General features: G+C 46.6%; 2 protein-coding genes across 2 annotated transcripts; one reads left to right on the forward strand and one right to left on the reverse strand.

Moving 5' to 3' along the window:
* The first annotated feature begins 1,890 nt into the window (after positions 1-1,890).
* On the forward strand, positions 1,891-4,938 carry LOC135264042 (c-Myc-binding protein-like). Its single transcript, XM_064352690.1, has 5 exons — positions 1,891-2,049; positions 2,910-2,982; positions 3,091-3,139; positions 3,753-3,882; positions 4,250-4,938. The coding sequence occupies exons 1-5, from the start codon at positions 2,035-2,037 to the stop codon at positions 4,292-4,294; spliced, it is 312 nt and encodes a 103-aa protein (XP_064208760.1). The 5' UTR covers positions 1,891-2,034; the 3' UTR covers positions 4,295-4,938.
* A 142-nt stretch (positions 4,939-5,080) lies between these two features.
* gja9a (gap junction protein alpha 9a) lies at positions 5,081-8,145 on the reverse strand. Its single transcript, XM_064352270.1, has one exon. The coding sequence runs from the start codon at positions 8,103-8,105 to the stop codon at positions 6,636-6,638; it is 1,470 nt and encodes a 489-aa protein (XP_064208340.1). The 5' UTR covers positions 8,106-8,145; the 3' UTR covers positions 5,081-6,635.
* Between the last annotated feature and the right edge of the window lie 3,806 nt (positions 8,146-11,951).

The following is an 11,951-nucleotide window of genomic DNA, read 5'->3' on the forward strand; positions in this document are numbered from 1 at the left end:
ACCTGAAGACAGGGTAAACGCTGTGTAGTTTAAAGTTCGTAAGAAAAAAGTTGACCATCTGACAACCCGTCACCAACTTAAGACCATTTCACTTTAAAAAGTAATCCTTAATAACTGATAATATATATATATATATATGTATATCTATATATATATATATGTATGTATTGTATTTGTATTTAAGTTCCATCGACAGTAAGGTAGCCATGCTTCAATTTGTATGTAAGCATGTAAATTTAAACAACTAGAGTTATTTTACACTGCTTGTTTTCCCTAATGATAAGGCTTACTGCTTATGTCAGTGGTTGGCAAAGTAGGGGGTGTCCCTCCTTGGGGGTGGGGGGGGTAGAGGGCTGAAGGAACAAACAATTCCTGTAGAAACTAAAAAACAAAATCACATCCAAGCAGAACCAAAGTTGTCTGGGAGGCTTTAAAAAATGTGGGAACTACTGGTTATTATGTCACTGTATTTTGGCATGGTAATGTCTGCCTTGTTTCAGTCATGCACATCACTCATATTTAACTGTGTGATCACTTAAGGCAGCCCTGTCTGGTGATTTTTTTATGGCAATTTTTTATTGAGTAACATGTTTCTGTGAGCCCCCACTGATGAAGTTGATATTTCTTCCCCATCACATCAGAAGCTCAAAATTGCACTGTGCCGGCAATTCATCAGTACAACAGACCGCTTGGCCAGTGCAATTCCCCAGACCCATGGCACCATACTAGCCAAACTGGTCTCTCAATGCATGCTGGGAGTATGTCCCAGCATGCATTGACAGCGAGGCTGAAAACACCCTGGACAGTTCCCCAATCTATCACACCTATGGGCAATTTTGACTCTCCAATTAACCTAACCTGCATGTCTTTGGACTGCGGGAGGAAACCAGAGTACTTACTTGGAGGAAACCCACGTGGACGCCTAGAGAACATGCAGACTCCACACAGAAAGGCCCCGCCTTGGATTTGAACCCAACATGTGCTGTGAGCAGTGCTGCCATATTTCCCAATTGGGCTACTTTTTTCAAGTTATTATGCAGGAGGAAATGGCTTTTGGGTGTATTCACCATTTTCAAATCTGGCAACGCTGGCTGTGAGGCGACAGTGCTGTCCACTGCACCACCGCCCCTCGTGCCAACAGATGAAGCAGAACAATGCTGCAGCTGAATGTTATTTGGATGGGAGACAGCTTGGAAATACACAGCGAGCTGCTGAATGTGGTGGTGGCGGTAGTGGTCCACCAGGGGGCAGTCTTCGCCCTGGGCTGTGGGCATTCACCACCATTTTCTGGGATGGAAAGAATGGAATCACCTGCCAGGCTGCAGCTTGTTGACAGGGCACCAGGAGTGTGCCACTTTTCTGGGTTCCCTGCAGAAATAGCCACAACGATTCATAGATTCGTTGAAGCCATTTGTCTGTGGCTATAATGAGTACGCAAGTTGTATACAACGTAGGCCTACTTACGCATTATATTGAGTAACATTTGTAGTAATATAGTCTGTCCACACGATGGCACAAAGGCTCACACTCTCCACAGTTCTGTTTTAAATAAAATACATTTATGCGTAGCGTTTACTATTACGCTTTATTTTTTCGCTTCTTTTTAATCTTCTTTATTTACGCCATCTGATTACTTTAGAGACATCGTACAACTTCTACTTGTGGGAAGTATTCCAATGGCAAATAAGCACAAAAACAAGATTACTGCCACCAGCAGACCGATGTCCAAAACAAAGCATCAGAATCCTACACATTAATTATTACTATAATAAAAAATATATATTATAATAATAACAGACATATATATGAAATATAACACAGCTTATGAACGTAAGACCTCCCCGAAACGTTGCTAGTGGTTACCGTTTGTTGTGGTTTGCGCAGACTCCATGGAGCTTTCTGGCTTCTCCCGAGGAGAGCATGCTCACACCGACAGTTTCTAACTCCGCCAAGTTAGCCGTAGAGCCAGCCGTAGTGTTCCGAGAAACGAAACTTTGCGTTAGATAGTTAGCTGGCTAACGTAAACGCGCAGTCATGGCACATTACAGAGTAAGTGTTACTTTTGCATTATCTAGCCTGGTGCAGCTGACGTTAGCTAATTAGAACTTGTAATTTCTGTCATGGTCCGTCCCGCAAAGGTTTTATGTTGTCAAGGAAGTTGGTTTAGACAACGAGCTATTTATCAACTGTGAAGTTGGCTAGCTTGTTAGCCAGCCAGCTAACTTTGATAACTAATTAGTTAGATGGTTGGCAGTGGAGAAAATAGGACAAACTAACTGGAAAGCGAGTGCTTTTTGCTCCAGTGTTAATTCGCATTTTGAAATAGCAGCGACATTCCAAGTTTTTCGTTGCATTTAAGGTTTTAGAAAGCTAGCGAGCAATGGGTGGATACAAGCGTTCGCTAACATCAGCTAAAATTGCTGAAATAGTTCGTTATTTCCAGTTCTCCTGGGCGTCACATCACCTTGGCTAATTACACATTTTTGACACAACAACTTGCTAATATCAGACGAATTCACAAAGTCATGCAAAGCTAGCCAGCTATGCCGCTTTATAGCTTTCCATGTTCGTAACTTCGAATAATTAACATTACTTTATAAGTGTATATCCGGCCATAAGGCACAGTCGTCTTTCTTGACCAAAAGGAATTTGTTCTCTATCGTTCGAATCGATTACTGTCGTTTTCTATGTCGTTCTGGCACTCAAGCGCCGCTTTATTGATGACCCCTATTCGTGTGTGTTCTGGCTATTCTAATGGTTACTCTCTACACTTTTTTCTGTGCCATATCACAGCACCGCATATTGCCAGCATAAGGTTGTGAAATAATACAATAAAGCTTGATATTGGCATGATGTACATTCTTCAAATTAAGTTACGACTCGTTTTTTTTCTACTCCCATGGTTTTAGGCCTCCGAATCCAAGCGCGAGCAGTTTCGGAGGTACTTGGAAAAGGCCGGTGTTCTCGACAGTCTCACGAGTGGTAAGGTGCTTTTTGGACATAAGTGCCAACTCAGGGAGCGGAAGTGTGGTATGTTTACCTGCTGTGAACATTTCAGGATGTCACAAAGTCCACCTTTTTTTTCCACAGTGCTGATCGCTTTGTATGAAGAGAATGAAAAACCGAACAATGCTCTGGAGTATCCTTTTGGAAAATGATCCCAAAACGTTTCCATTCAGTCAGGGAGCAAACGGTCAAAGTGCGGGAGAGTCTGCAGTTCAAAAGGTGTTCCAGTGGTTTTTAATCCACCGGCACACTATCAGTTTGACGCTATTTGGTAGCTTTCTTAGGCCATGTGATTGAACCTAAGTGGGGCTGGGCTTGGCCACTACAGTACATGCAAGGGAAATGACCAGGTTGCTATTGGAAACGGTGTCGGTGACCACAAGGGGGCGACCTTTAAACCATATTTTAATTGGTGGACAATATGTGATTGGCATTGTGAAACATTTGCTTACTTAAGTCTGTATGAAATCTCACAATGTATTGGTCCTTGTGTACCACTGTTTATTGAAAGTTCAGCCAGTTCCTCAAAGTTTGGAGTAGCCAGCCAAGTGAGAAAAAACTGGCCAGGTAAGGGTGATTGTGGCAGGCAGGAAGATTGTTCTGATTACATTACAATTTTTACTACATTAATTAGCCAGCCTTAAATATAGGTCTGAAAGTTAGCCGGCCAAACAGAGGCCTGTAGTCGGCCGTTTAGTTGTCGGAAGGAAGGGGGAAGGGCAAGAGGCCCTTAACACGTGCACCAGCTTCCTGAAACAGCACCTGGGCGTGGTCAGCCCTGAGCCTGCGGACGTGGAGACCCTGCGCCTGGAGCTGGCCGACCTGAACCAGAAGTACGAGCTCCTATTGGAGGAGAACAAAGAGCTGAAGAACAGGGTATAACAACGACGCGCCTAATTGGTCTTAATTGGTGTTTGTTTCCGATTGGCCCAGACGGTGTGTGATGAAGGACATTGTAGATTCACCTATCTATTAATGTGTAGTTTTTTTTTTTTTTACATATGTTTCCAATGACTTTCTGCCTCCTGAAAGTATCTATGAGTATGAAAATGATCCTTCATTGTACATGAAATAAAAACCGTCTGTGCCAACTCAAAACATACACTGAAACGATATGATACGTTTTAAAAACGCAGGAAGTGAACTGGCACTTTCAGGAATTTAGAGATCGTATGCCGCCTCTTCTTAAAAATAACGTTTGAAAACATTTGTGTTTTTACCTCCCTCGTCACCTTTTCCACAGCTTTCGCAATACGAACCTGCAAAAGAAGACGGAACGACAGAATGAATCTACCTCATGGGGACACAGCAATAGTTCTTTTCTTTCTTTCTTTCTCTCTTTCTCTTTCTCTCTCTCTCTCTCTCTCTCTCTCTCACTGACGATCACTTGAAAGTAAGGCAACACTGGACATGTAAGGGATTTTCTCTGTTTCTGTAAATAGGAGACAAAAGTTGTTGTTTTTTTTTTCTTCTATTCTCTACTGAAGTTTCTATGTAAGCTACATTATATTAGTTTGATTGTATTTTTTCTCTGTATGGGGGAGGTTGGGGGGGTTAAATACATAGTTTTTTGAGCATGAAAGGATTGCCCCGTGGTCTTTGTTGAAGCTAGCTGCCCGTTTGAGGACCAGTTGTCGTTTGACAACAGTGAGGGTGACCGGCTGTTGACAGGGGATTGTGGCTGGTTTGGAATTACATGGATTAGTCACGACCTTGATGTAGAAGGAGGCACATGTCTCACGGTATCTTTACAGGAAGTGCTTTCTGTTGTTGTATGTGACGTGAAAATTGAATGTTCTTTTTTTTTTTTGTCTGTTTTTTTTTCATGAAGTTGGAGTTGCTTTGGCTTGAAACCTTCACACAGAGCTTTTGTGTGTTAACATGAATGGCAATATCTCACTGACGAATAAAACTGACAAAACAACATTAAAATGGATGCAGAAATCGTCATACGATGTAGTAACAGAAACGTTAAAAGAAAAACTTTGAAACAAAATCACGGTGACACCAACTAGATTCCAAAAGTCAAATTTATAAAAAAAGAAGAAAAAGAATGTACATTTCAGATGCTTTCTACAAGATAATCAACATAAACCTTTTTTCTTTTTTACACACCTTTGGTTTTACAAAAACATAATTCACAAAAGTGCCCTTTAATACCAGATTGTTTCAGTGTTAAGGGTACGCCCCCCTCCCCCCCTTAGGCCCGACACACGTGTACCACTCAGTGGAAACTGTTCAGCAACCATTAGACCACTATTACAGTGATCTCTGTTTCAAGATGGAACACATCTGCCGATGTCGATCAGGTGATCTGACAGAAAAACAGAGCGAGCTGAACTTAGGTGTCTGTGATGGGGTGGTGGGGGTGTGTGCAATGACATCATTTGGCTCCTGAACGTCTCCTCAGCCTGGGGGTTGTTTATGTTTCAGTTCTTGATTTCATATTATTCATAAAACATAATCCTGATGATATGAGGTGGCTGATTTTGGGGAAAACTCTTTCATTGAGCTGAATGATTTTTTAAAAGGAGAGATGAGAAAAGAAATGGGTTTGGGGGGGGGGGCTAGGGGACACTAATTTAAAGGAGTGATGGAACCTGTTCAAACATCCTCAGACCATAATGTCAAACATCATGACCCTACATGTATGAAATCGGTACTAAATGGTAACAAAAAAACTAGCACCAGCTTGTAATTCAGTGCCATGTCTGGTTTGTGGGTCTCAAACATACAAAGCTTCTGCTCTCCCTGCTTATACAGTACATATTTCACTACACCAGATATCGCACAATCCAGTCCTGGAGTCTGGTTTAACTCCAGGCCTGGAGAGCCGCAGAGTCTTCAGGTCTAACTCCAGTCCTGGAGGGCCGCAGTGTCTGCAGGTTTAACTCCAGTCCTGGAGGGCCGCAGAGTCTTTTAACTCCAGTCCTGGAGGGCCGCAGTGTCTGCCGGTTTAACTCCAGGCCTGGTGGGCCGCAGTGTCTGCAGGTTTAACTCCAGTCCTGGAGGGCCACTGTGTCTGCAGGTTTAACTCCAGGCCTGGAGGGCCACTGTGTCTGCAGGTTTAACTCCAGGCCTGGAGGGCCACAGTGTCTGCAGGTTTAACTCCGGTCCTGGAGGGCTGCAGTGTCTGCAGGTTTAACTCCAGGCCTGGAGGGCCGCAGTGTCTGCAGGTTTTTATGGTTTCCATTCAGTCAGCAGCTCATTTTAGACCTTTAAAACAAGGTGCGGTCTCTGTAGCCAATCAGAGACACAAGCGCTGAAAAACACCAAAAACCAGCAGAGGGTGCAGTCGTCCAGGACGAGACCTCTGCCCTGATAGGACGTTTCTGTCCAGTGCGTCACAGAGACGGTTCACTTCACCTCTGGGCTGGAGGTGAGGGCGATAGCGGAGGTAAAGGTGTGTAAGCGCTCAGATGCGCAGGTCAGTGGCGGCCCACCTGCTGCTAGCGCAGCTCGCTAGCGACCCCCTGTGGCCTGGAGGTGAGGGCGATAGCGGAGGTAAAGGTGTGTAAGCGCTCAGATGCGCAGGTCAGTGGCGGCCCACCTGCTGCTAGCGCAGCTCGCTAGCGACCCCCTGTGGCCTGGAGGTGAGGGCGATAGCGGAGGTAAAGGTGTGTAAGCGCTCAGATGCGCAGGTCAGTGGCGGCCCACCTGCTGCTAGCGCAGCTCGCTAGCGACGTCCTGTGGGCCGGAAAGAGCCGCCGCGGGCTGTGCTGGGACTCGGAGCTCGACTCCTCCACCGATTCGGGGGTCCGCGACCGGCCCGGCCCCCTGGGGTCCGACCTGGAGACGGGCCGGGCTAGGCCGGGACCGAGCCGAGCCCTGGTGCCCCCCGGGCCGCCGGGCGACGCCGCGGTGGCGGGTTTCCCCTCCACCAGGGTGGCGCAGCTCGAGGGCGCGCTCACCCGTCGCGGTTTCCGCCCTCCGCCCGCCAACTGCAGGCTCCCGGGCGCCACCTCCTTGCTGTGGGGGGGCAGGTGGGCGGGGCCTTTCTCAGGCTCCGCCTCCTGCTTGGGCGAGGTAGCGGTACTATCCTTGGCGGACGGCGAGCGTGCGTCGCTGCCGCCGGCGCTTTTGGGCTTCCTGTCGCCCTTGGCGGGGCTGGACGGGGCCTCCTTCACCCCATCTTTTCCGTCGCCGTGGACGGGCGTGAAGGCAGAGGGGCGGTACCCCGGCGGGGGGGAGCTCCGCTTTTCGTCCGGCGAGGGGCTGCGGGCACCGGGCGGGGCAGCGGCGGTCTTGTGGCCCACCCCCTCCGCCGCGGCAGACGGCGCGCTGACACACACCTGCGGCCGGCCCGCGTAGCAGTCGTCCAGCTCGTCGCGCAGCTGCGGGTAGTAGTCCAGGAGGCCCGTCCTCATGCGGCCGTAGGCCAGGTGCAGGATCTCCAGCAGGTTGAGCAGCAGCGAGACGGCGGCGATGCACTGCATGAACACCATGAAGAAGCTCTTCTCCGTGGGGCGGGACACGAAGCAGTCGACGGCGTTGGGGCAGGGCTCGCGCTCGCACTTGTAGAGCGGCTCCAGGCGGAAGCCGTAGAGCAGGTACTGGCCCAGCATGAAGCCCACCTCCACGGCGGAGCGGGTCAGGATGTGCGCCACGTACGAGCGCAGGAGCGAGCCGCGCAGCGGCGCCTTGTCGATCCGCCGCCGCTCCAGCGCGCGCAGCTCCCTCTCCAGCCGCCGCCTTTCGCCGTCCGCCGCCAACCCCGCCGCCGTGGCGCCAGCGCCGGCCTCCTCCAGCTCCCGCCGCAGCTGGGCCTTCCGCCGCTGCCGCTGCTTCTCCAGCGCGCGCAGGCGGTACAGGGCGTGGCCCATGTAGGCCAGCGAGGGCGAGGACACGAAGATGACCTGCAGCACCCACAGGCGCACCAGCGACACGGGGAAGGCGCGGTCGTAGCACACGTTGTGGCAGCCCGGCTGCTCCGTGTTGCACACGAACTCGGACTGCTCGTCGTTCCACACGTCCTCCGCCGCCACGCCCAGCACCAGCATGCGGAAGATGAAGAGGATGGTCAGCCAGATCTTCCCCACCATGGTGGAGTGGATGTGCACCTCCTCCAGGATCCCGCCCAGGAAGTTCCAGTCGCCCATTTTCACACGCGCAGTGCTGTGCCTGGTCCAGGAGCAGGACAACAGGTGAAGGGGGGCGGGGCAGAGATTTAAATATGGGATTCGGGGAGGGTCAGGACAGCGTCGTACTGAAAGAACAATCTCTAAATATATTAAGTGAGTCGTATTTGACTGCTTAGCTGACACTTCATTAAACCACATTAAACATTAGATGCTTATTTATATCTCCATTAGGACAGTAGCTACTCTTCCTGGAGTCCACCTAGATACATTACAGATATTAATAGAACCAAAAACCACATTAATTAAACCACTAGTTCTTAAATTCTCTGAGTCTAGAACCCACTTAAATTGGACTCCGCCCTTTATTAAAATGTTGCCCAACATATGTTCGAATATGAAATTAAAATGTTGTCAAACATGTCAAAACCACTGCTGGCGCAGGTAGCTCGTGCAGTTTCATTTGACTGTTTTAAGTGACTGAAGAGCATACATATCAGAATCACTGCACTGAAACTATAACCCCGGAGTTCAAACCAGGACTACTACTACATGCTTCGGTGCCTGTAAACACACGTTACTGAATTGCAAAAACGATCCAATACATCATGGTAAACCATCATGGGCAATCGTAAACGGATCCACAGAAGCTGAAAAATTAGTCAGGAAGGTTTTTTTTTTAATCGAGTAATAACGTATTTATTTTCTGCGTCGCAATTTTACGCACTTAAAATTCATTCACATTTACAAAGCTATTGGAACGTGCATTACCCATTATGAATAATACATACATACATTTATTTATATAATTTGCTTGCAACAAATTCAAACATTATATCTCTTCTTTTAAAACTAAAAACACATACACAAGACACAACATGTTATACTAAGTACATGAAAGTGTATTTAGAAATAAATACATAAAAACAAAAAAGCATTGGTAAGTATGCTACTGCTCATGGACTAGGCTAAGGGCGCTTCTGGAACATTCCGATTAAAGGAATTGTTGACCGCTTCGTGGTGGTCCAGCGAGCCCATAATTGCGTGCGTATTTTAAATTTGTCTACGGATATTCAGCGCAGCAATTTGGGTAAAAATAGAAGAATCGCAAAAAAGAATACTTTATCTGCATTTACACGCAAAGTCTGCTCGATTAAGTCGTTGCGTTAACAACATTCGATTATTTTTACAATCCCGTGGGTAGCCTATGATACGAAGGGCAGCGTCATCAGCATCACCTGCCGTTATCAGTACGCAAGAGAAGCTCTCCCAACTGCAACATTGAAGGGGTAAATTAGAGTAACTCCAAGAGGCTCGGTTGTGTTTTCAAACTGTCCATGAGTTCCCTATATAATTGACTTACAAGGATTTCAGCCATTTCCTAGAAAACTAGCCTTGAACAACTTTACAATTTTACCGCATGAATTAACAGAGGAACAGCAAGCTTACCTTTCGTGTATAAAACAGATGTTACATGTAAGCACACTGTAAATTTGGACACTTCATTGTGTCGATTAGTCCAATTGGTGCATCACATCAACAAAACATGAAAGGCAAACCATACACCATGAAAATTAAACGCCAACACAAGTGGCACGGCACCTTTCAGAATTACAATTTAGTGGATAAGTTTCTATGAAGTAATAATAACAATAATAAAACAGTGCTCTCTCTCTGGAAACTTATAGACAAGCAGGAGAAATCAATGGTGTCGGTCACCGCCATTTACCTTGCAGCAGTGTGGACAGACTGCCGGTGATTTAAATCCCCACGGGTCATTCAGGCTCAGCTGGGCCGCCAAAATATTTAAAATCGTTGTTGCTCTGTTAGCATCTGACCCCGTACTCGGGATAGTTGTTCACCTGAACTTGGGTGACCCTCTGTTTCTCTCTCTTTCTCTCTTTCTGTCTGTCTCTCTGCAGCTCTACTGGTCTGCGCAAGGAGCGCGCTTGTGGAACACGGGCTTCGTTTATTGAGCCGCGCGTGGCTCAATGAACAGGAAACTGCTATATTGCGAATGAACGCCTTCGTCTTATGTGAAATCGATTTGGCGTCGCGTTCCCACTGCTGTAGGCAAGCAGCACTGCGAATAACGGGACTGTTAAACGGTGTCTGCAAACAGGTATGGTCGCTCGCACGATGAGGTAGATGCGGGGTACCAATAATGTAATAGTATTTTCTACTCGATAGGTTACAGTTCAGGAATCGGCATCACTGACCTAATGTTAGGCAATTCTGGTTGTGCGCAGCGCCATCGAACGGGGGTCAGCGCGTTTCACATGAAGCGCAAACGAATTCAGTGCATTCCCTGATAAGTCTACATTGTGAGTAGAATAAGTCAAATCCTTGACATTTTTATTAACAGTTTGAGATCGAGCTTTCTCCGGGGGAGCCAGAATATTATATATGTTACAATTTGTTTGCATGTTTGTTTTGTTGATACACAATATTCTGTTGTTTTTTTCTTTTCGATTAGGAATATTTGTATTAAAACTGATATTTCACTCAATTCTCTGGCCACTGATCCGTGTCTGTGTTGATGGAAATACTGCCCAAGCAAGAGGACCATAGCCATAAACAGAAAGATAAGTGCGGTTAGACTGTGATTTGTAGCCGAAAGCCTGTGCATATTTGCATAAGTTGAGGGCTCCGTTCTCCTCATAAAACTACCAAGAGTAAAAAGACCGTGTTCCAAAATGTCCGCAGCTAATTTACGAGAAAAGGCGGTTGCGAGAGCTATATAACACCACCCTTAACTGATCATGTAGTATTGTTGCACTGTTCTTTACGCATCCACCCAAAACATACGCGCACACTAGCTAGGCCTCGACGGTTCCACAGCAGTGTATGTGGAATGCTTTCCGATCAATACTCTTCCCTGCGAGTGATCAATCGGTCATGTCCGATTTCATCCTCAGTTGGTTCCCTCGGAATGTAATTAAGATATTCCTGCCAGCTGTAACCACGTTTTTATTCCATTTGCAAATAATCAATGGTGCCAACTTGTTCGTTTTTTACTAACTATGCGGGTTAATTTATAACAGGAGGGGCTCGTGCAGTTAGTCGCCATTTTCTGACTGGAAATGGCCAAATGTATGGAGCACTGTCTATGGAAATACGTAGAAGTTTCTGTGGGTGGGAGAATAATTTTTCATTGTGTCATCACACTTATTTTTTAGGTGCTAAATAAACTACAGATCTCCATGGTGACCAATGACACATCAGAGATCACCCCATGACTGATCACATTGTGTTCATCTTTGATGACAAAGGCATCGCGTTAATTAGACCCAGAATGCCAGGGGCTGGTAAGGTGTTACAATGTGTCCAACCAAATGCTTTCCCTAGATTTTTAATTATTATTTATTTTTTGCACAATATACTGTGGAATTGTCTAAATCAAACTGTATTGGATGTGTGTGTTAAAGCAGAAATGCCTTGAGTTTTAGAGAAAGGGGTAGGAGTGTTTTTTTAAATATTTTTTTTGGGTAACCCTGCCATTGGGTGCCCTTGACCCGATGAACCATACACCCCAAAAATTGCTTTTTAAGTGCTGCTCTGGTTACAGAGAACAGTGGCGTGCTTCAGAACAAACACTGAAGAATTGATCAGACTAAAAACGGGGAGGGTGGGGGTTTGGGTGCGACCAGCCAGACCATGTCACCCCTTTACCCCCCAATAAATCACCCTGCTCTTATGGCCGTGGACATAATCCCTGAAACAGGCCCTAAGGACATGACTCGTATGGCTGGGCTTGAACGCGGTTCCTATGGTGATGAACGTGGCTCCTAAAATGGTTTCTAAGGGCACAGCTCCTGTACGATTGTATGCAAGCAATGGTGTACATACCACATACTTTGTTCCCAA

This window comes from Anguilla rostrata, chromosome 1 (assembly GCF_018555375.3).
Source record: "Anguilla rostrata isolate EN2019 chromosome 1, ASM1855537v3, whole genome shotgun sequence".
Taxonomy (NCBI): Eukaryota; Metazoa; Chordata; class Actinopteri; order Anguilliformes; family Anguillidae; genus Anguilla; species Anguilla rostrata.